Source organism: Neoarius graeffei, chromosome 19 (genome assembly GCF_027579695.1).
Source record: "Neoarius graeffei isolate fNeoGra1 chromosome 19, fNeoGra1.pri, whole genome shotgun sequence".
NCBI classification, from domain to species: domain Eukaryota; kingdom Metazoa; phylum Chordata; class Actinopteri; order Siluriformes; family Ariidae; genus Neoarius; species Neoarius graeffei.
In genome coordinates this window covers 49169880-49192043 of record NC_083587.1, presented here as the reverse complement: position 1 = coordinate 49192043, position 22164 = coordinate 49169880, and the positions used below count along the sequence as shown (strand labels likewise).

The 22164-nt window shown below is 41.6% G+C and overlaps 1 protein-coding gene across 1 annotated transcript in view; it reads right to left on the bottom strand.

Moving 5' to 3' along the window:
* Nucleotides 1–22164, bottom strand: part of itga8 (integrin, alpha 8) — a 285429-nt gene that overhangs the window by 78026 nt on the left and 185239 nt on the right. Inside the window, exon 21 of the mRNA XM_060900203.1 lies at nucleotides 12877–12969. Within this exon, the coding sequence (XP_060756186.1) occupies nucleotides 12877–12969 (93 nt within the window). The remainder of the gene's footprint in view (nucleotides 1–12876; nucleotides 12970–22164) is intronic.

Sequence of the window (22164 nt, the reverse complement as noted above, 5' to 3'; positions counted from 1 at the left end):
TACAACAGAGTGAGTGTGCTGTTGTCGGAAAATAATCAACGACGAGGTGCCGTGATGCAGTCCAATGTGAAGCAGAGATACTGTTACCTGTAAACAGCACATCAGGAAGTGTTTCTTTCCTCTTATACAGTGCATTACATTAACGGCATTTAGCAGACGCTCTTATCTAGAGCGACGTACAACATACCCAGAGCAGCCTGGGGAGCAGTTGGGGGTTAGGTGCCTTGCTCAAGGGCATTTCAGCCATTCCTGCTGGTCCAGGGAATTGAACCAGCAAACTTTTCGTCCCAAAGCTGCTTCTCTAACCTTTAGGTCATGGCTTCCCCCAGTACAGTACCACAGCAAGAGTACAATACAGTGCAACAGCATCTGACACTGGAGACTCCTTCCATAAATGTTAAATAAACATGCTTATAGAAAGCTTCACCAAGTCAATAATTGTACTTTTAAAAACGCTGACAAGGCGAGTGAATCCCAGGATGGATCCCAGGATGTATGCCTTGTTCCCAGAACAGGCTCTGGATCCACTGCAAATATCTAATTCTAAGAGTGGAACAGAAGTGTCTACTCAGCTCCTTCGTGTTTACGAGGTTAATCCAGGACACCATCCAACCCCGTTTATGTGACTTAGGGACAGGGTTGGGTTTGATCGAGCTGTAGACACTTCCTTACAAATGACTCCTTAAAGAATCAAAAAGAAAATCACTATTGCAGCTCAGCTGTGTCATTAACATGCGCCACTCCATCTGCAATCCCTTTTTCCAATTGTTTTCATCCAGAAGCCTCCAAACTACAGTATATGAACCTTTACCACCCTAGTGAGAGATGAGCTTTTGAAAGCGTGGGAGAGATTAAAACAATACATCCCTTTCAGTAACATTTGCTTATAGCAGACTAAAAAACAATGAGGACATTATTTAGGCAAGTCTGTCTGTTATTAATAACCTACATGCACTCCGATGAGAAGGTTCTTAAATTACTGGCAACCAAGTCATTATTTCCATCAACCGTTTGAGACAGCTGAGGTGTCTCTCCTGTATCCAACAACACTGCAATAACAGTTCGAGAAGCTGTCTTTATTCTATGACTTCAGATTTCGCTGAATATACAGTACAAACTAAAACAGCCAGGAGATTTAAATTCAGGAGATACATGCCTCTCCTGTCATAAACATGTCCAAAGAACTAGTGTGTCTTGTCATTTTACATTTGTTTTAAACATCTGTGCTAAACATTTGATCAGATCCTATACAAAACCAGACTCGTGACATTCTCCATGTACAAATATAAACTCCTTCAATATTATGAGACACATTAAACCATGAGTGAATGATGTCGTAATGGGGAAAGGGTGAGATACGGAGCACGTGTCATCCTTCGAGTTGCTGTTCGGGACATGCACTATGAGCAGAGAGCAGACAGAGTCCATATGTCTGCAGACAGGGAAACGGGGGTAACGCCGCGCTGTTTGAACCCTGTGTCCTCTTGATGAAGTCCAGAAAAGGACAAATGCTACAGTGAGGACACTCTTGGGTTTTGTCATTAGTTAGGGAATGAAAGAAACCACATTTTCGTTTGAGAAAACTGTGCATGTTTTCGAAGACTATTTTTTTGTAATATTTGGCAAAGTGAAGCAATGAGTTTTTACTCCACTACATTACATCTAGGTACAGCTTAAACAGAAGGCCAGAGTATGTACACTTGTACATTTAAATGTGCATAAATTACTTACTTACTAATTAGTGCTTATTAATTTGTGCTAGCAGCGCTGGTGTAAACTGTTACTCTCACTCAGGATCTTTCTATTATGCTTATTATTATTATCATCATCATCATCTCATTATCTCTAGCCGCTTTATCCTGTTCTACAGGGTCGCAGGCAAGCTGGAGCCTATCCCAGCTGACTACGGGCGAAAGGCGGGGTACACCCTGGACAAGTCGCCAGGTCATCGCAGGGCATTATTATTATTACTATTATTATTATTACTATCCTAAAGTTTTTTTAGGATGCTATTTCTCCTTCAGTTTTCAACCAATCATCACCAAATTTCACATGAAGAATACCTCTGGGCTGAAATACATTGCTATGACTTTTGGTGCTGATCTGGATCACTGATCCGGAATGATCCACGAAAAATGGGATTGTTTTCAATCACTTATAACTTTGTCAATTTTTCAGTCAGTTTTTATCCCCTACTGGCCGAAAGACCCGAAGGGGGATAATGTTGTGGCGATGTCCGTCCGTCCGTCCAGCCGCCTGTCACCTTCTAAAATCAACTCCTCTCACAATTTTTGGAGGAATTTCACGAAACTTGGCAGGATTCTTTGTTATATGTCGGTAATACAGATATTGCAATTTCGTTCAATTCAGTCGCACTTTACCAGAGTTATGGTATAGTTGCCAGTGGGGGATATTTTGCTCTCAGAGCACTCTTGTTTTATTTTGTTCAGGGTGGTAGGGCACAACTTTTCCTCACAAAGTGTCATTCTCTATTTCTTACCATTCCGGATCTATAGGGTACAGTGACCAGACGTCCCAGTTTGTAACAGCTAGCATAAAGTACTGTGACTTAAGTCACAGTCTCTATCTAATCAGTACCTACTAGTGGTGGTTCATCATTAATGGGTGCATTCAAAACGGGAAAAATGCTGCCTCAGGAGGATGTCTAACAAGACAACAAGGCATCAAAGATCACTCGAAACTGAACAAACTCTCATTTCCTGTCTTCCAAGATGCCTTCAAACTGCCCCAATTGTAGGCAACATCAATGTATCCTCAGTGCTGCCTATTACCCATAAATCTGTGCAGGAGCTCCCTCAAAGAACATTAAAAAATACAAAAAGATGAGAGACTGAACTTCATAGAAAAGTGATTTCGTTTAAAAAAACAAGTTTTGGGGCTTTTTTCACTTTGATTTTTGAAAAGTTACTGAGAAATAAACATTGTACCATATTTCCATAACAGCATTCCATGACTGTATCCAAACAAATTTGTTTCTTGAGGGCGGCACGGTGGTGTAGTGGTTAGCACTGTTGCCTCACAGCAAGAAGGTCCTGGGTTCGAGCCCATTGAGGGCTTTTCTGCGTGGAGTTTGCACGTTCTCCCCGTGTCCGCGTGGGTTTCCTCCGGGTGCTCCGGTTTCCCCCGCAGTCCAAAGACATGCAGGTTAGGTTAACTGGTGACTCTAAATTGACCGTAGGTGTGAATGTGAGTGTGAATGGTTGTTTGTCTCTGTGTCAGCCCTGCGATGATCTGGCGATTTGTCCAGGGTGTACCCCGCCTCTCGCTCGTAGTCAGCTGGGATAGGCTCCAGCTTGCCCGCTGCACAGGATAAGCGGTTACAGATAATGGATGGATATTCTGAAAGTTTAAATTAGTCATACTTTCAGTGTGACTTATCCACAGTGAACCTTTGACTAATCACGCTATCATTGATTTACATGAAATTTTAATTTCTTTTATCTGCAAATAGATTTCTATTAGTTGTATTGTTAGTTCTAGATACCGAATCTGGTTAAAATTCTTCGCCAAAACAATCAAAATTCAAAAATGAAAAACTAAAAAATTATATTTTTACTGGATTGTTTCAAATACACTCACTCACTCACCATCTATTAACGTCAGTTTCCACCAGCTGGCAGGTGTGACGTTGCATGATAGGCTTTCGCCCTCATTTTCCATGCTATTGGTATCTCCTGATAGCAAAAGGAATCCACCACATCCAGACGGTGTTCACCAACCCTTGTGTCAATTGCAGTGAGGTTGGTCACCTTTAGGTCGTTTGTGACTACTTTGCACCATGTTTTGTGTGGCCTACCCCTTCTTTTCCGTCCATCAACCTGGATGTTCCTTATGGTGTTAATACAGCTCTCAGCCTTTTCTACATGCCCAAACCATCGCAGCTGCTTACATCTGATAGCAGTCACGAGGTCAACCATCTTGAGCCTTGCGTGTAAGTCACTCACGCTGGTAACATCATCAGGTTTGACGCCACACATCCACCTTAGCATCACCCGCTCATTTCTCTCCAGCCTTGCCATGTCGATCTTCCTAGGGGCCCAGCACTTACTGGCGTACAGCATGGCACCCCAACACAGCTACCATACAGTACACCCTACCCCGTGTTTGAAATGACAAGCTCTTGCAAGACAATCTAGACAGCAGCTCCCTGAATTTGCCCCAGGTGGCTCTCACCCTAGTGATTGTGGCAGCCTCACAGCCACCACCAGCACAGATGGTATCTCCTGATAGCAAAAGGAATCCACCACATCCAGACGGTGTTCACCAACCATGACGTGGTCGCATGGCCTGCCATCGATGGGGTGAGCTGTTCCTAGGCATCTGCTGCACCTGAACAATGGATCAGAGATCAGCCTGCCACGTACATTACTGCATTTCTTATGAACCCAGTGCGAACACCCACTGCAGTAGATGGAATTACTACCAACGCCCTTCCTACACACGGCACATGGATGCTTGCCCGAGTCTCTCAGCCAATCCAAGTTGGGGCCAGACATCATGATCTTAGTCTTGCTCATGTTTACACGAAGACCTTTTGACTCCAATCCAAACTTCCACCTACGCAGCTTCTCCAAAAAAAATCTAAATAATACATAAATAGAGGTATATGTGGTATAAGTCACAATAAAGTGACTTATACCACACATACCTCTATTTATGTATTATTTAGATTTTCCAATTTGAAAGCATTTATAATAATCCTATTCCTTGGAGTTCACCAAATTTGCTAATACAGTGTGTGCAAAAACTTTCGCCTGGATTGCGACAACGTCGAATGTTCAAAGCGCTATAAAAATAAACTTGACTTGATTTGAATTTAGGGTAGCTCATTACAAAGAAAAACAGGACAGCGAAGGCACTCTGAGCCATTCTCACAGCAGCAGATCAGTATGATCCGTTTAAAGTGTTTTCAGGGTGTATTATGAACATGTTTATTATCCTATAAAGTGAATAAGCAGCTGAATGGCTGAGCAAGTAATGCACTGCAAAAAAGTGAAAATTCCTGAATACTAGTGAAATGATCTTGCTGCATGGACAGATAGCTTTACTCGACAAGACATCTCGGAATAAATTGCTTCCAATCTAGAACTAGTTTTAATAATCTCAGAGTTGGTGTCTTGTTTTCTTCGAATAGGGAATACTCGATCGTTTCAACTATATTCAAGATATTCTAACTTGCTAAGATGTCATTTTTGGAGTGTAGAAGAAAACAAGACACCGACTCTGAGATGATTAAAACTAGTTCTAGATTGGAACCAATTTATTCCAAGATGACGTCAAGTAAAATGATCTGTCCGTGCAGCAAGATAATTTCACTAGGGTGAAGGAATTTTCTCCTCAAATTCAGTTTTCAGCTTTTTGCATTGTGATATTGTGCTTCAGCTACTAAACTATGGAATCAATTTTGTGCCAAAATGTTCATACAATACTTTTGAAATATCAAACAAAAATGACAAATCAAAATACAAAAAAAAAAAAGTCAATTTTTTTAGACTGGCAAACAAATTATTCGTGTAATCGTGCAAAATATCAGTCTATTACTCTTCAGAAACCTTTTATTTTTGTTCTGCGTCTTTCTCAGTTTTGTTAGACGTAATTTATTTTGGTTGCGATTCCAGCTTTCTCGTTTGCGCTCCCTGACTTTTTGCTTGCAGTTTTGGCACAAACTTCACGTGTGGGTGGGCTGTCCAGGAATGCATTCCCATTGGCTAACTTGTGTTTGACTGACAGCTACGCTCAGCCATTCCCTACTCGGATTCTGGCGGACTGTTTGACGAGTGACCGATCCATTGACGGTAAACAAGGATCGAGTGGACTTCAGTGGCGACTATGATATCGAATTAATTCAACAAAGTGTAAGTGCGGGACAAATGTGTTGTACGTGTTGCAGTAGTTCACATTATGCAGGCGTGTTTAACGTTAGCAAGACAGCTATTATATTGGGTAGTGGAGCCGAGGCTAACATTTGACTTGCCACAAAACACCTGCATAATGTGCACTACTGCAACACATTTGTCCCGCACTTACACTTTGTTGAATTAATTCGATATCATAGTCGCCACTGAAGTCCACTCGATCCTTGTTTACCGTCAATGGATCGGTCACTCGTCAAACAGTCCGCCAGAATCCGAGTAGGGAATGGCTGAGCGTAGCTGTCAGTCAAACACAAGTTAGCCAATGGGAATGCATTCCTGGACAGCCCACCCACACGTGAAGTTTGTGCCAAAACTGCAAGCAAAAAGTCAGGGAGCGCAAACGAGAAAGCTGGAATCGCAACCAAAATAAATTACGGTATGTCAAACAAAACTGAGAAAGATGCAGAACAAAAATAAAAGGTTTCTGAAGAGTAATAGACTGATATTTTGCACGATTACACGAATAATTTGTTTGCCAGTCTAAAAAAACTGACTTTTTTTTTTTTGTATTTTGATTTGTCGTTTTTGTTTGATATTTCAAAAGTATTGTATGAACATTTTGGCACAAAATTGATTCCATACTAAACCACTAGAGTTAGAAATACACCAAGTCATCCAAGAGGTTTTGAAACTTCAACTGAGAGCTCAAAAGGCTCATATTCTGTTCATTCTTCCCCTCCAAATGCCAGTGTTAATTTTAATGTACCATGGTGTCTGGAGGGACCACCTCGAAAGAAGTGTACAAGAAGTGGCTGATTCTTTTTTGTTCTTTTCTTTTGTGGGATCACATCCCCCATGTGTTTCCCATGTGGTTGCCCGTGATGTGCTGGAGGGTGATGGGAACATAAATGTGTGTGAGTAGTGCGGAGGATATGTCACAGTGCTTAACTGGTGCCATGTTAATTTGGCCCATGTGAGCTTAACCCTGCAGGCTCCAATGGCGCGCTCTGAATCTCTGAGAATGGCAATCACCAATCTGGAACATGTTAACATGTCAAGCTCAACCCATCCAACACACACACACACATCCCCCCCCCGCTCAAAAATCTCCATTCATTATTTATTCTACTCTTCCTATTAAGAAACTGCTTCAGCAGAACAGTCTCTCTATTCATCCTCTGTCTCAGTAAACAACCTCAGTCATCCTGTCTATCTTTCTCTCCTATTCCGACCACAAGGCAATCCTTCTCTAAATGTATTCTGTCTCTCATGATCAAACCACCATCCGTGTCAAAACAAGGCTCTCAGGAGTCTCAATCTTCCTTCCCTGTGAAACCACAGAGAAACAACTCTCCCCACACGACTTCACCATATTTCCCCATGCCTCCATCTCTCTAGCGTCTCTTTCACGTATCGTCGACATACAGTATACTGTACCTTCCAGTTCACGGTCACTTCAAACCCATTTCTCCGTTCATTCTTCCCCCCATCCCCAGTATCTCTCTTATCTTGGGCAAGAAAATTAAACGGGGCTGATGGAAATTTCCTAACGCCTAACACTAAAGTACTGTACATTTCAGATCATAAACAATGGCCTCTCCCTCTATTTTCCTTGCCCTTGAACCCAAGTGACCTGCTCCCCTCCCTCTCTGTCTCCAATGTGGGCTTTGAAGACAAGTGGCTCCATCTCGTTCCAGGCTAACAGGCAGAAACACCAATCAATCATGTAGTCAAGAGTGCGAGACCCCTTGCCAACAGTCTCTCAGCCTAAAAACATGAAATGCTTGATCAGCATTGTGTTTGCACAGAAGAGTCTCATCTCATCTCATCATCTCTAGCCGCTTTATCCTGTTCTACAGGGTCGCAGGCGAGCTGGAGCCTATCCCAGCTGACTACGGGCGAAAGGCGGGGTACACCCTGGACAAGTCGCCAGGTCATCACAGGGCTGACACATAGACACAGACAACCATTCACACTCACATTCACACCTACGGTCAATTTAGAGTCACCAGTTAACCTAACCTGCATGTCTTTGGACTGTGGGGGAAACCGGAGCACCCGGAGGAAACCCACGCGGACACCATGCAAACTCCGCACAGAAAGGCCCTCGCCGGCCATGGGGCTCGAACCCGGACCTTCTTGCTGTGAGGCGACAGCGCTAACCACTACACCACCGTGCCGCCCACAGAAGAGTCATAAGGCACAATAATGCCACTCTGGTTTGGAGATCCTGAGTATTAAGTGGGCTGAGCAGCAGTAATAAAGTTCTAAACCACACTCTCTGTATCCTGCAGAGGAAAGCATTTACCGGCTTGTGTGTCAAATTAGAAGGAAATTACCATTCAATTTGCCCAGCTTTAACCGACACGGCTATCATAACAGAGCGACGAGGAAAAGAATAAACAGCAGTGAAGCTTCTTTAAAATCTATTCCAGTTTCAGCTTTATCCTCGGAAAACATGGGCTTTTAAGATCTCGGTGAAAAAATTCCGAGCAATTCCACTTCCGAGCAATCGTATCTTCTTTCTCTTCTCAAGACTAAAAGTCAGCGGGAGCTAAACAAGGATAAATCGTGACCGAAGTGTTCAAGTCATATGAGTGCAGTGTACCCTGAGGGCTCAGGGGAAATAGGAAACTGATGGGTAAGGGATAGAGGGAGGGAAGGAGGGAATGATGAAGGGGGGAAGCCGAGACAAAGCAGCTGCACAGATCTTATGGAACGTTTTTGGAATGTCACCCGGGCATTCAGTGGGGTCGAAAGTATTTAATCGCTGGATGAGTTAGTGAAATAAAGTATTTGATGGTGTTTTTTAACCTCCACACACATATGCATGAAGTGGTCATTTCATTCTTGAAAGATTGACTTTCCTTGGTCAAGGATGAGCTGCTGTAACCAATGACGATGACAACACGTACAAAAATCTTATTTACTGTGACACCTGAAATTGAGAAAAAGAATAAGAGCGACAGAGGGGTGAATGGAAAGAGATCTGTCCATCCATTATCTCTTCTTCGTTTGCACGTGATGTCAGAGCTAATTATGCATGAGGCTTTGAACCGGAAGTCGGCCATGTTAGAGGATATACACAAACTGAAGTGGTGCACATAGAAGATACGCTCGAGAGGTTGTTACGCTCAAGAATTTCTTTTGTTTCTTCGCTATGCCGACTCTTTTCAACTCTGCCAACTCTATTCAAGACAAGGGGACTTAGAAGTTCTTTCGAATTCCAGCAATTATAAATAATAATTATTGTCCATGGAGAGCAGACATTACTGGCTGTCCAACGTAAACCGGGCTGATCTAAGCGACGAGGAAGCAAAAACCACACGAGTCTGCAGTGAACATTTCATTAATGGTAAGTGCTACGAGCTAATTATTAATGAAAGATCGCAATATATAAGAAATATTGGATCGTTTAATAGCCTGGTCGTGCAGAAACTCGCCGCTGTCAAACGTGACAAAGCCGTGATCATCGAGTGTGTGATCCGACAATCAAAGGCTTCTACGATTATTTCATTTTAAAAAGAGCTGTATATAATTTTGGATGACGCTGCTTTTATTTTTCTTTTTCTTTCCATTAGGGAAACCAGCTGATCTCTACAATTTTACAGGTCCAGACTGGGCTCCAACACAAAATATGGGCCACAACAAATTCAAAGATGGTACTAAAGCGGTAGCTCGGAATGCTAGGCTTACAGAGCGCAGAAAGAAATGCAAAATTATTGAAGAATCTTCCCAAACGATCACAGAGTCAGTCGAACAAATTCATGTCAATCCACTACCTCAAATACTGCAGTGCTCTTTTATAACTAAATATGTTTGATTTATTTATATCGGCTTATCGGCTCTCAGCTCGCGTACGACTCGATTTCGTGGAATAACCGTTAAATATCTGTTGAACAGTTGAGCCATCACTCGACTCAACACAATGTCAACAACGTACAAGGTAAAAAAAAAAAAAAAAAGAAGAGCTTTTACTGGACTCTGGTCTGTGGGCCCTAATTATCTCATCTCATTCTCATCTCATTATCTGTAGCCGCTTTATCCTGTTCTACAGGGTCGCAGGCAAGCTGGAGCCTATCCCAGCTGACTACGGGTGAAAGGCGGGGTACACCCTGGACAAGTCGCCAGGTCATCACAGGGCTGACACATAGACACAGACAACCATTCACACTCACATTCACACCTACGGTCAATTTAGAGTCACCAGTTAACCTAACCTGCATGTCTTTGGACTGTGGGGGAAACCGGAGCACCCGGAGGAAACCCACGCGGACACGGGGAGAACATGCAAACTCCGCACAGAAAGGCCCTCGCCGGCCACGGGGCTCGAACCCGGACCTTCTTGCTGTGAGGCAACAGCGCTAACCACTACACCACCATGCCGCCGGCCCTAATTTTATATATATATATATATATATATATATATATATATATGAGTGATTCCATGCTTATGGGTACTGAAACGGGGGACATGAACTTATTTTTAAAAATTCACCTAAAACCATTTCTTTTTTTTACCATCAGGTCACAAAACATGTAATCTTTAATGAATGATATGTTAAAAGATAACTTTAATTTTCTGAGATGTAATAAAAACATATTTATATGCCAAAGTCAAGCCTATGAGTTCCAAAATGATGTCTGTTCCATTACTTCTGTTACGATTGTCCATCTCGCGTCTGTTACAAATTAATTACAATCTAGCTATATACCATGTTAATCTTATTGAAAGAATGTGTATGTTTATTCTACTACACATGTTTATTAATTATATTTGCTAAAACATCACCTTCCTATGTTTCAAAAAGTAATTCTACATTGTTAAAATTGAGAATATATATGTCCACAACACTTCTGTTACGTTCTGACTTTGGCATATAAATATGTTTTTATTACATCTCAGAAAATTAAAGTTATCTTTTAACATATCATTCATTAAAGATTACATGTTTTGTGACCTGATGGTAAAAAAAAAAGAAATGGTTTTAGGTGAATTTTTAAAAAGAAGTTCATGTCCCCATTTCAGTACCCATAAGCGTGGAATCACTCATATATATAAAAAAATTTTTTTTGAAACTTTTTTTTTTTTGAAACTAAATACTTCTGTACCTCAATCTAAACTGTTTTCAAGCCACATATCCATTGGGTGCTTTCCTGTGACTGTGGTAATATTTCATCTGAAGTAACACATACAAAGAGACACAGTCAAGTACGCGTCTGGTTGGGACCTCAGTAGTTCAGCTGCTATCTTTTTTACATGTATATACCAGGTCTTATGGGTTTAAAAAAAAAACCCAAAAACATAACTGCTGCTCGTCTGTTTTAATTAAAATATACAGACACTAGAAAAGTTTGGCGGTCAAGTTTATCAAGAATATAGAAAGTTTTCAAAGTTAGTTTTGATCGGGTTGTTCGACAACAAAAACTATTGTTCCTTAATATGCATCACTTTACTGTGACAACGGTGGAAAATTAAGCCGAAGAAATAGTGACGTGTTCAATTTTGATGCTGTTAAAAAAAAAAAGTTTCAATCGACATAAATGGTACAGTATATTCTTGCAAGTGACCTCTTAATATAGTAATATTTACAGTGTAAATTACGACATACAGACCCCGAGTACAAAGAAAATACCTTCAACACTCTGTTTTTCTCATCTCATCTTTGGGAGGAGTTCAGTCTTGGCAGTGGGACAGTTTCCTGGCTTCCTTTGTCAACGATGTAAACAATTTATATTTGGAAAGGGAGACATAATAATAAAAAAAACCCTAAATCCTGTTTCAGATGTTCAAAACCATATTGATAAATGTTTCTTATCGGAGCCAGCTATTTATTTCTTCTCCTTTTTTTCCATGTCTTCTCCCCCTATACCTTTTTATCTCTCAAACATTTTACCTAGTCAGCGCGACTACGATGTTTCCTGTTTGATTTAATAATTTAAAGAAATGGCTTGGTGAGAATGAAGTATCATTTATAGTTCTGCACTCTTGTACTGTAGATGCCGACCTACTTAACCCTTAAAGTGCATATCACGGCTAAATTCAGGAGCAAGATCACTGTAATTCTCCTATTTTATATTAAACTTTGGTCAAATATCTGTAACATTCTGCATTCTCTGCAATTTTTTTTTTACCTTGCGCAATACCAGAAAAATTCAGTTGAAATCAAGCCATTTGAGGCGAATTGGTCCGCCTCTGAAAAAACTCAGCATTTGGATTTCCCGGCAAACATTGATTTTCGTGACGTTGCGTGCGGGACGCCTCCTTCTGAATCCTACGTCAGCGCTGGTTTGTTTATGAGAAAACGACCTGGTGGTTTTCTGCACATTTCTTCAACATTATCACGTAATTATTAAAACGGTTAACAGATGTATCGTAGGAGGGTGTAGCAACACCAATCATGATGGGATTAGTACTCATCGTTTCCCAAAAGACCGGACAATGAGAGAGAAATGGGAGCGCTTGGGCTACACAGGCTGTGCACTGAAACCGTGCAAAGCTCGCGCAGCCTGCTGGCGCTTCCGCAGGTAACGTCACGAATCTGGCTCCAGACTCCCTCGGGATTTTTCCAGATGCGTTTTGTTATTTTATTTTTTTCTGGTGTAGACAGATGGCCTTGTGCAAAATTACCCTTCTGGATGAGTGTGTAAGGGGGCATTCTTTCATATAAAAAAAACACGAAATTGGTCCAGAATATGCACTTTAAAGACGACCTAATTTTCCACCTCTGTCTCCTCCATTTTCAGTCAGATCACTCTAGTATTTCTCAACCTTTCTCGACTGAACAATTTACCAGTACCAAAATGAAAAAGTGAGTGAAACGTTAATGTACACTTGAACCGAGTTTGTCTGCCCAATCAAGCATGGGTAAAAGAAGGTGAAACAGAGTCACAGATACATCAAGCAAGACAGAAAAAACGAATCTTGAATCCTTATTCCGGAAGCAACTTTTCTCAAAAGACGATACATCGAGAAAGGAAAAAAAGAGAGTTTTCTTACATTTGCTCCAGCCACCATTGGGTTTCCTAATTCACACACAACCAGCTGGGTGTCATTTTCCATCCTGTGCTCACAATTCAGAATCTGTCCGTCCTGAAACAGAGAAAAATTCACTCAATTATGTTTCATTAAAGCAGCAATTACACTGGAGTTTCACATCACTGTTTTCTTTGCTGGGGTGGACCAAAAATGAGGAGATATTGTGCAATTCTGTCATGATGGGCTATTGAAATAGAATGATTCAGTAAACAACTAGTGTTAAACAATTATCCCACAAAATCAAGTCGTACATGAACTGATTGCTGATGAGGTGCGTAGCATGTGAGACCATTAAAGAAATTGAGGGTTGAATTTTTGCTGAGAGTCAGTCCAGTTTCTCTCGATGAATTTAAAACCATTTGTCTGCCTTGGTGAAAAGTCAGGTAGAGTTGGGCACGCCTCGTTTGTAATGTCTGACAGGCTTGGTCAAGTAACATGTTTTTCCACAATGTTGAAACCTTAAAGGAACGATCAGCGAATTCAGTTACGCATAAAGAAAGTTTTCAGCTAAATTTTTAGCACCTAATTTTGCTTTGAATTGAGTTTGTCTTGGTAAAGGCCACAAATTCAAGAACTTTGAAATCTGAGATGAAAAAAAAAACAAGAGGCCAGTTGTAAGTCCTTCACAACATCAAGCAACTTCTTGCCATCAGAATGGACTTTTGCGTCACTGTTTTTTTTTTCTGCTTGTTTCTCTCAGTTACAAAACAAAAAACTAGCGAGCTAACTATCCATCCAGACATCCATCCATTATCCATAACTGCTCATCCTGTGCAGGGTCACAGGCAAGCTGGAGCCTATCCCAGCTGACTACGGGCGAAAGGCGGGGTACACCCTGGACAAGTCGCCAGGTCATCACAGGGCTGACACATAGACACAGACAACCATTCACACTCACATTCACACCTACGCTCAATTTAGAGCCACCAATTAGCCTAACCTGCATGTCTTTGGACTGCGGGGGAAACCGGAGCACCCGGAGGAAACCCACGCAGACACGGGGAGAACATGCAATCTCAACGCAGAAAGGCCCTTGTCAGCCACTTGGCTCGAACCCAGAACCTTCTTGCTGTGAGGCGACAGTGCTAATCACTATGCCACCGTGCCGCCCGCTAGCTTAACGATCTTTTATTATATCCACATTCACTGGATATGAGCAATCGTGCACTCTGATTGGCTACTCTACTACTAGGCTATCAACTAAGATACCATGAGTAGAGAAAAACAAAATGGCGGAGCGTGTTGCTGAACCAACCGAGGACGAAATATAAACTCTACCAGAAAAAAAAAACTCCAAAAAATACAAAAAAAGCAAAATAAAAAATGGAATGGAAGTAGTTGATGGTAAGAACGTATCTTTTTTTTTTCAAGAATTATTATTTTTGCATGGGCAGCACAGTGGTGTAGTGGTTAGCGCTGTCGCCTCACAGCAAGAAGGCCCGGGTTCGAGCCCCGTGGCCGGCGAGGGCCTTTCTGTGCAGAGTTTGCATGTTCTCCCCGTGTCCGTGTGGGTTTCCTCCGGGTGCTCCGGTTTCCCCCACAGTCCAAAGACATGCAGGTTAGGTTAACTGGTGATTCTAAATTGACCGTAGGTGTGAATGTGGGTGTGAATGGTTGTCTGTGTCTATGTGTCAGCCCTGTGATGACCTGGCGACTTGTCCAGGGTGTACCCTGCCTTTCGCCCGTAGTCAGCTGGGATAGGCTCCAGCTTGCCTGCGACCCTGTAGAACAGGATAAAGCAGCTAGAGATAATGAGATGAGATCTTTGATTGATTTTGTCGGACGTTTTGTACAGGTATCACGTTTTTATTTATCGAATTTGTAAAAAATAAAAATGCTCTGGTTCTCAAAATCCAGTGAATGTGGATAGAATAAAACAGTTATTCCACTCAATCTCATCATACATGGTTTATAGCCGACTCGGTACCACCTGCGCCTTATTTGATTTCTTTTTCTTTTTGTAAAGAGCAAAATAAGCAGTTTTGTGTTGCTTGCGTTTCATTTGCTTGCACTTTGTTTGTAGTTCAGCAACTCCTGCCTTGCCGTAGTTCATGCTGACACTTTTTTGCTGTAGTCATAGAAATTTTAACAGCGCCACCTGCAGTACTGGAGCATGTGTTATGTGACCGTCAATATGAAATCACACCGAGTATCCAAGTGCGTAAGCTCGCAAAGGTAGTTTTGTCTTTGTGTAACCTTCGCAGATTTTGTCTCCGCATTAAGTATAACTACGGGCAGTGTTTTGTTCCCCCCCCCCCCCAAACATTTACTAGCTCTGTTACAATATTTTTTCAATTACTCTGTTCGGTCAGGTGAAATACTTTGGTGATTACCACAGACAAAAATGCTGACTCATTTCCCTTTCCTGAGTACATTTGATCAGGACTGGAAAATGCGTCTAAGTTATTTTCTGTAGTGATTAATCACACACTACAGATGCAGTATATACAGTAGTGTGCAAAAGTCTTCGGCGCATGTAAAGAAATGCTGTAGACCAAAAATAGCTTAAAAAATTATGAAATGTGTCAACATTAAAAAAGTACTATAAACAGCAGTAAGACATCATAAATGAAAGTCGATATCTGGTGTGAGACGACCCTTTAAAGGTCATAGACAACAGTTTTCATTTTATGCACATTTGAAACTTTATACAGTACCGTTCAAAAGTTTGGGGTCACCCAGACAATTTTGTGTTTTCCATGAAAAGTCACACTTTTATTTACCACCATAAGTTGTAAAATGAATAGAAAATCTAGTCAAGACATTTTTCTGGCCATTTTGAGCATTTAATCGACCCCACAAATGTGATGCTCCAGAAACTCAATCTGCTCAAAGGAAGGTCAGTTTTATAGCTTCTCTAAAGAGCTCAACTGTTTTCAGCTGTGCTAACATGATTGTACAAGGGTTTTCTAATCATCCATTAGCCTTCTGAGGCAATGAGCAAACACATTGTACCATTAGAACACTGGAGTGAGAGTTGCTGGAAATGGGCCTCTATACACCTATGGAGATATTGCACCAAAAACCAGACATTTGCAGCTAGAATAGTCATTTACCACATTAGCAATGTATAGAGTGCATTTCTGATTAGTTTAAAGTGATCTTCATTGAAAAGAACAGTGCTTTTCTTTCAAAAATAAGGACATTTCAAAGTGACCCCAAACTTTTGAACGGTAGTGTATGTTAAAAAACCCTCTGTAATTTTCTTCTGGTCCCAAGAAGTATTGTTAATAAGTAAGAATTAAAATAAGTTAGCGCGGATCGCAGCGAATTTCTGTTCGACTATTTTCGTGACCACTCGGCACGTGATGTCATTTAAGACAAACAAACCGCTTGAGTTGAGTCCACTTCCGTTTACTTACATTGCCGTTCAGCTTGAGTGCAGACGTACGTTCAGGAATTTCCAAAGAAAAACCCCATGCCTTATTGTTGTGCAGTGAACTGTAACAACGGGACCGGTTCAGGAAGAAGTTTTTACCTTTTTCCAAGAGAGGAGAAGAGGCAGAGAGAGTGGACTGACTTTTTCCAGAAGAGGAGAAGAAGTGGAGCGAGTAGGTTGGCTTTTTCCGAAAAAGGGGAAGAGGTGGAGTGAGTGGGTTGGCTTTTTCTGAAAGAGGAGATGAGGTGGAGAGAGTGGATTGTGTGCATGAAGCCAGAGGGTTGTTTTTTTCCGAAAGAGGAGACGAGGCAGAGAGAGTGGATTGTGCGCGTGAAGCTAGAGGGTTGTTTTTTTCCGGAAGAGGAGACAAGGCAGAGAGAGTGGATTGTGGGCGTGAAGCTAGAGGGTTGTTTTTTTTCCGGAAGAGGAGACGAGGCGGAGAGAGTGGATTGTGCGCGTGAAGCTAGAGGGTTGGCTTTTTCCGGAAGAGGAGAAGAGGCAGAGAGAGTGGATTGTGGGCGTGAAGCTAGAGGGTTGTTTTTTTCCGGAAGAGGAGACGAGGCGGAGAGAGTGGATTGTGCGCGTGAAGCTAGAGGGTTGGCTTTTTCCGGAAGAGGAGAAGAGGCAGAGAGAGTGGATTGTGGGCGTGAAGCTAGAGGGTTGTTTTTTTCCGGAAGAGGAGACGAGGCGGAGAGAGTGGATTGTACACGTGAAACAAAATCAAGCAGTCAAAGAAGAAACAGACCAGCAATGCTCAAGCAAAAAGGAGAAGATTGGAGGTAAACATTTTTACTTTTGCTTGCAATTGACAAGACAAGAATCCTGAGGGATCCTGTACAATCATTGTGGAAATGAGACAAAAGGATATTTCCTCGCTTAGAGTCGGCTATAAATAGCATAATGCCGCGGATGGCAGGCTAATGTGGCCTACCGGCGCACTGTCCAGTAATCGTTACCTATATCACTAGGGAGGGCGGTTTAATTATTCTTCAAAAGGGCTCTTATTTAGTATTACGACGAAAGTAGGAATTTATCATAACTACCAGGATAAATTGTTTGGGCGCGAGTCTTGTTGAGGTCCGGGGTCACTGCGATCGGAGTCGGCCGAGTCGCTGTCCGATTCCGAGGCCGCACGGTCAAACCAGTGAGCCACATTCATCGATTGCTTTGCAATGGCCATAGGTTCAGACATATATGGTTTCACCTCTCGATATTTAATTTGGAGAGTTCCTACTTCAAAATCTCTATCAGACATTTTACACAACCTCTCACGAACGAAGTCCGTACACGTGTGCTCGGTTCTCAGGTAAACACAGAGCTGCTCCCAGTCTGTTTGGCTTAAATGACGTCACGACGACGGTCCCCTGGCGGTGAAAGTGCGCATAAGTGAGATGTAAACAAACCTTCGGAAATTGGGCAAAACAGTATATTTTAACCGTTTTATTCAATTTTAGGGTGCAAATTAGACACCAGGAAAATTGAATTCACTTTTTGGGTCGTTCTTCTAGACAATAAAGTTGATATTCTACGTTTCACCTCCAACCATTGCCTATGACCTTTAAAAAAATCCCCAGTCGTCTGAGGTCCAGTGAGTGCAGTTTTATGCGGAAATGAGCTGTAGGTTTTACTGAGCATCTTACAGAACCAGCTCCAGTTCTTCTGGACACTTTGACTGTCACACTCGCTTCTTCATTTTGCACCAAAACCCTTCATTATGTTTTCTTTTTTAATCTGAAAAGTGCTCTCTTATGTAATATACTGCTCAGATACAAACCTTTTTTTTCCTGTAACATTTAATTTTGTGCTGGAAAACAAACATTTGGACTCTAAAATGTTTTTGTACCGACCCGATAATGTAAAAGTCATAAAACAGAAATCTATAACAAAGTTTCTACGCAAAATAATAATAATAATAATAGGGTGCCTAAGACTTTTGCACAGTACTGTAGATCAGTTGAAAACGATAAAACATCGGCGTATTCCTACAACATGATGCTTAGTCTCGCATCCTCCCATAGCACATTATGACTAAACACAAAACAAGGCACAATCAAAATAAGCTGTTCTATTTAAAAGCCTCAGATAAGGGACCCTGTGGCATCCGGCGAAGAACCGTGGGAGGAAGAAAGGAAACATGGAGAGAACATGATGGTGATGAATTCAGTAATGGCAATAACATCATACATCTCTGAGGCCTCCTGTCCTGTCAGCTCTTTCCCCCCTCTGCCAATCATCTCTCTCTCGCTCTCTTCCTCTGCACCTCTCTCTCTCTCTCTCTCTCCATACAGCTCCACTGCTGGTAACTGTTTCCTCTCAGCCAAACAGAACAACATTCCCAAGGGAACACAGCCTGATGCAGCCATGTTAATCACATTAAGAGGCACTCTTCAACATGTGCTGCAATTACGAGAGAGAGACCACGCCTGATAAACTAATAGCACAGTAAAGATTGTGATCTTAATAGTCATCTGTGGTTGGTAGAAGAGAGCAACTGGACTTGCTTGAAGATTCATGAAGATGTTTCGCCTCTCATCTGAATGACTGAGTACCTTCACAGATATGATCTTAATAGTCTGTTTAGATCCATATATATATATATATATATATATATATATATATATATATATATATATAAAATATGAGAGAGAGAGAGAGAGAGAGAGAGAGAGAGAGAGAAAGAAAGGAGTAATGGTATCAGTCCTCATGTACATCGCATGAATCCCCCAGTTTGATGTGCCATTGTGGAAAATCGTATGTTATGCACAATGCATCTTGATGCATTGTACTTTTGTGGCTTGATGAAGAATGCTAGCTGTAATTAAATCAGCATTCACTACATTCCAGCCTTGTTACACCATGTTTGTGTTTTTAGCTTTCTGGCAGAAATGGATAGCAGATTGTAACATGCAAACCATTCGGAGTTAATGGATGTTCCTGACCTTTTCACACAAGCATCATCAGAAATGTAAAATTAAGCTATTGTGCCTAGGATCCTCAGAGAGAAAACAAACCAAATGGCTGAAAAACAATCGAAAGACTTGGATCGAATGGAGGGGCCAAAATAGACAAAAAACATCCATCCATTATCTGTAGCCACTTATCCTGTACAGGGTCGCAGGCAAGCTGGAGCCTATCCCAGCTGACTATGGGTGAGAGGCAGGATACACCCTGGACAAGTTGCCAGATCATCACAGGGCTGACACATAGGCCCTGTCCACACGGCAACGGATTCAGGTGAATCTGATAAAATTGTTTATCGTTTCGGCCTGGCGTCCACACGGCACCGGTGTTTTGGGTGCCCCAAAATGAAATCTTTTGAGAACGGGTTCCAGAGCGGAAAAATCTGGCAACGGCACTGTTGCGAAGTCGTCTGGATGAGTAGAACGGATTTGTTTACGATGACGTCACAACCACATGACCGTCAGTGCTTCACGCCGGGTAGAAGTGTAATGAACTCGATGCGAGTTGTCAACAAATCCTATAACTTGGTTCATGAAATGCGCTTACAAAATATTTTCACTGTGAATATTTATTGTGTAATGGTGCAAAGTGAGAGAGAGAGAGAGTGAGAGAATAGCCCTTAGGGCAGAGTCTTTAGTCCAAACACTGCGGAAGTACTGAGTATAACCAAACCGTGCACCGCCCGTGCGCTTTCCAAAAACAAAAACAATCCCGCCAGCAAAAATAGGGAAAAAAAGGAGTGATCTCACCTCTTCAGATGTTGGTTTAAGTCCGACAATACATTCCTCAAAAAGGGCGTAGAAGAACAAAGTAATCCATCAACGTGTAGCATTAAATTTATTCCGGACCATTAAAGAATTCTGGAGGATATCAGAATGTTGGCGTACCGGCTTCCATCTACCCCCATTCATTCCTCTTTCCGCGTCTTTCGTTTTACGCTACTGATTAATAATCAAAACTTTATGTGGCTAATGCTACAGAAGAAGGGGTTTATGCGCATGCGTCGTCTACTTCCATTGTTCTGGTGTCTCCGATGGGACCGTCTTACAGCGCACGTAGTGGTGTGGCATGTGTATTGCATCGTTTTCAGCAAGCGTTGCGTTGCAATATGTACCTGATATTTTACTGATCCGTTGCCCATGTGGACGCGATATTTAAAAAAAAAATCTCGTTGCCATTGTCATGTGGATGTAGCCATAGAGACAAACAACCATTCACACTCACATTCACACTTACGGTCAATTTAGAGCCACCAATTAGCCTAACCGCATGTCTTTGGACTGTGGGGGAAACCGGAGCACCCGGAGGAAACCCACGCGGACACGGGGAGAACATGCAAACTCCACACAGAAAGGCCCTCGTTGGCCGCTGGGCTCGAACCCAGGACCTTCTTGCTGTGAGGCGACAGTGCTAACCACTGCATCACCGTACCGCCCATTACAACAACAAACAAGAGAACTTCAACAACGAAGCAGAATTAATCAGCCTAAATTCAGAAGACCAAACTGAAAATTTAGTCTCGCACATTTTTACACAGCAGCATACAACTGCATTAAAATACATACTAAAAGTCCAATCTGACTGAAAGCACCCCTAACCATTTAATTGAAGCCATTCTTGTAATTTATGCTGAGTAATAAACTGTTTAATATGCCTTTTTTAATACTAACAAACCTACTAGGGCGGCACGGTGGTGTAGTGGTTAGCGCTGTTGCCTCACAGCAAGAAGGTCCTGGGTTCGAGCCCCGTGGCCGGCGAGGGCCTTTCTGTGCGGAGTTTGCATGTTCTCCCCGTGTCCGCGTGGGTTTCCTCCGGGTGCTCCGGTTTCTCCCACAGTCCAAAGACATGCAGGTTAGGTTAACTGGTGACTCTAAATTGAGCGTAGGTGTGAATGTGAGTGTGAATGGTTGTCTGTGTCTATGTGTCAGCCCTGTGATGACCTGGCGACTTGTCCAGGGTGTACCCCGCCTTTCACCCGTAGTCAGCTGGGATAGGCTCCAGCTTGCCTGCTACCCTGTAGAACAGGATAAAGCGGCTAGAGATAATGAGATAATGAGATGAGACAAACCTACTAAAAATGGTCTAGGAACATAATTTGCATATGAAACCTTCAAAACTGGTCTAAAGACATTATTATTAATTATGAACATTATTACTTTTTATTATGTGACATGATTATTATTTTTGATGATTGTAACCTTACGATTTGAATACTAATCTTCGTTTTGATCAATTTATCATAATTTTTTTAACACATGCAAACACTAATACATATGCTTTTATTGTTATAATTTATTATTTGTTCATATCATTATTCTTTTTATTGTTAGAGCATTGAGACTGTGTGAAATGCTTTGTGAAAGAAATTATTATTATTATTAACACCTTTAACCCCATAACCAATGGCAGATCTATGAATATGTATAATATGCAAATTTGAACTGTTTCAGTGTTTCCCTAGCAAGCCCATATAATTATCTCGAGCATACAGAGTTATTACCAAAAGGTGAAATATCAGAGTGAGTCATTTTGGATTTGTTTACGTATCAGAATGGGAAGTTCAGCTGTCCAGTAGAAGTTACTGAAATTGGGCTTCTTTCATCAATACAAACAAATTTATTCGCAAATTATTCTCAAGAGCATTTACGTAAAAAATTAGGATATTTGTAACAAATAATATCACGTTTGCAAAAACATTTGTATCCTATCATACCTCCTGAATTTGTGTGAATTTACGTACAGTATAAAAAAAAAGACTCTCAGAATCAATTACTACTCATTTGATTGACTTCAAATTGTATCATCGTCAACACTTATTGCAATTTTATATCCAAATTATGATGTCAACTTCACAACACTTAATTAGTTCAATTTCAAGCATAAAGTTTGCAAACATTTTATGAAACTCA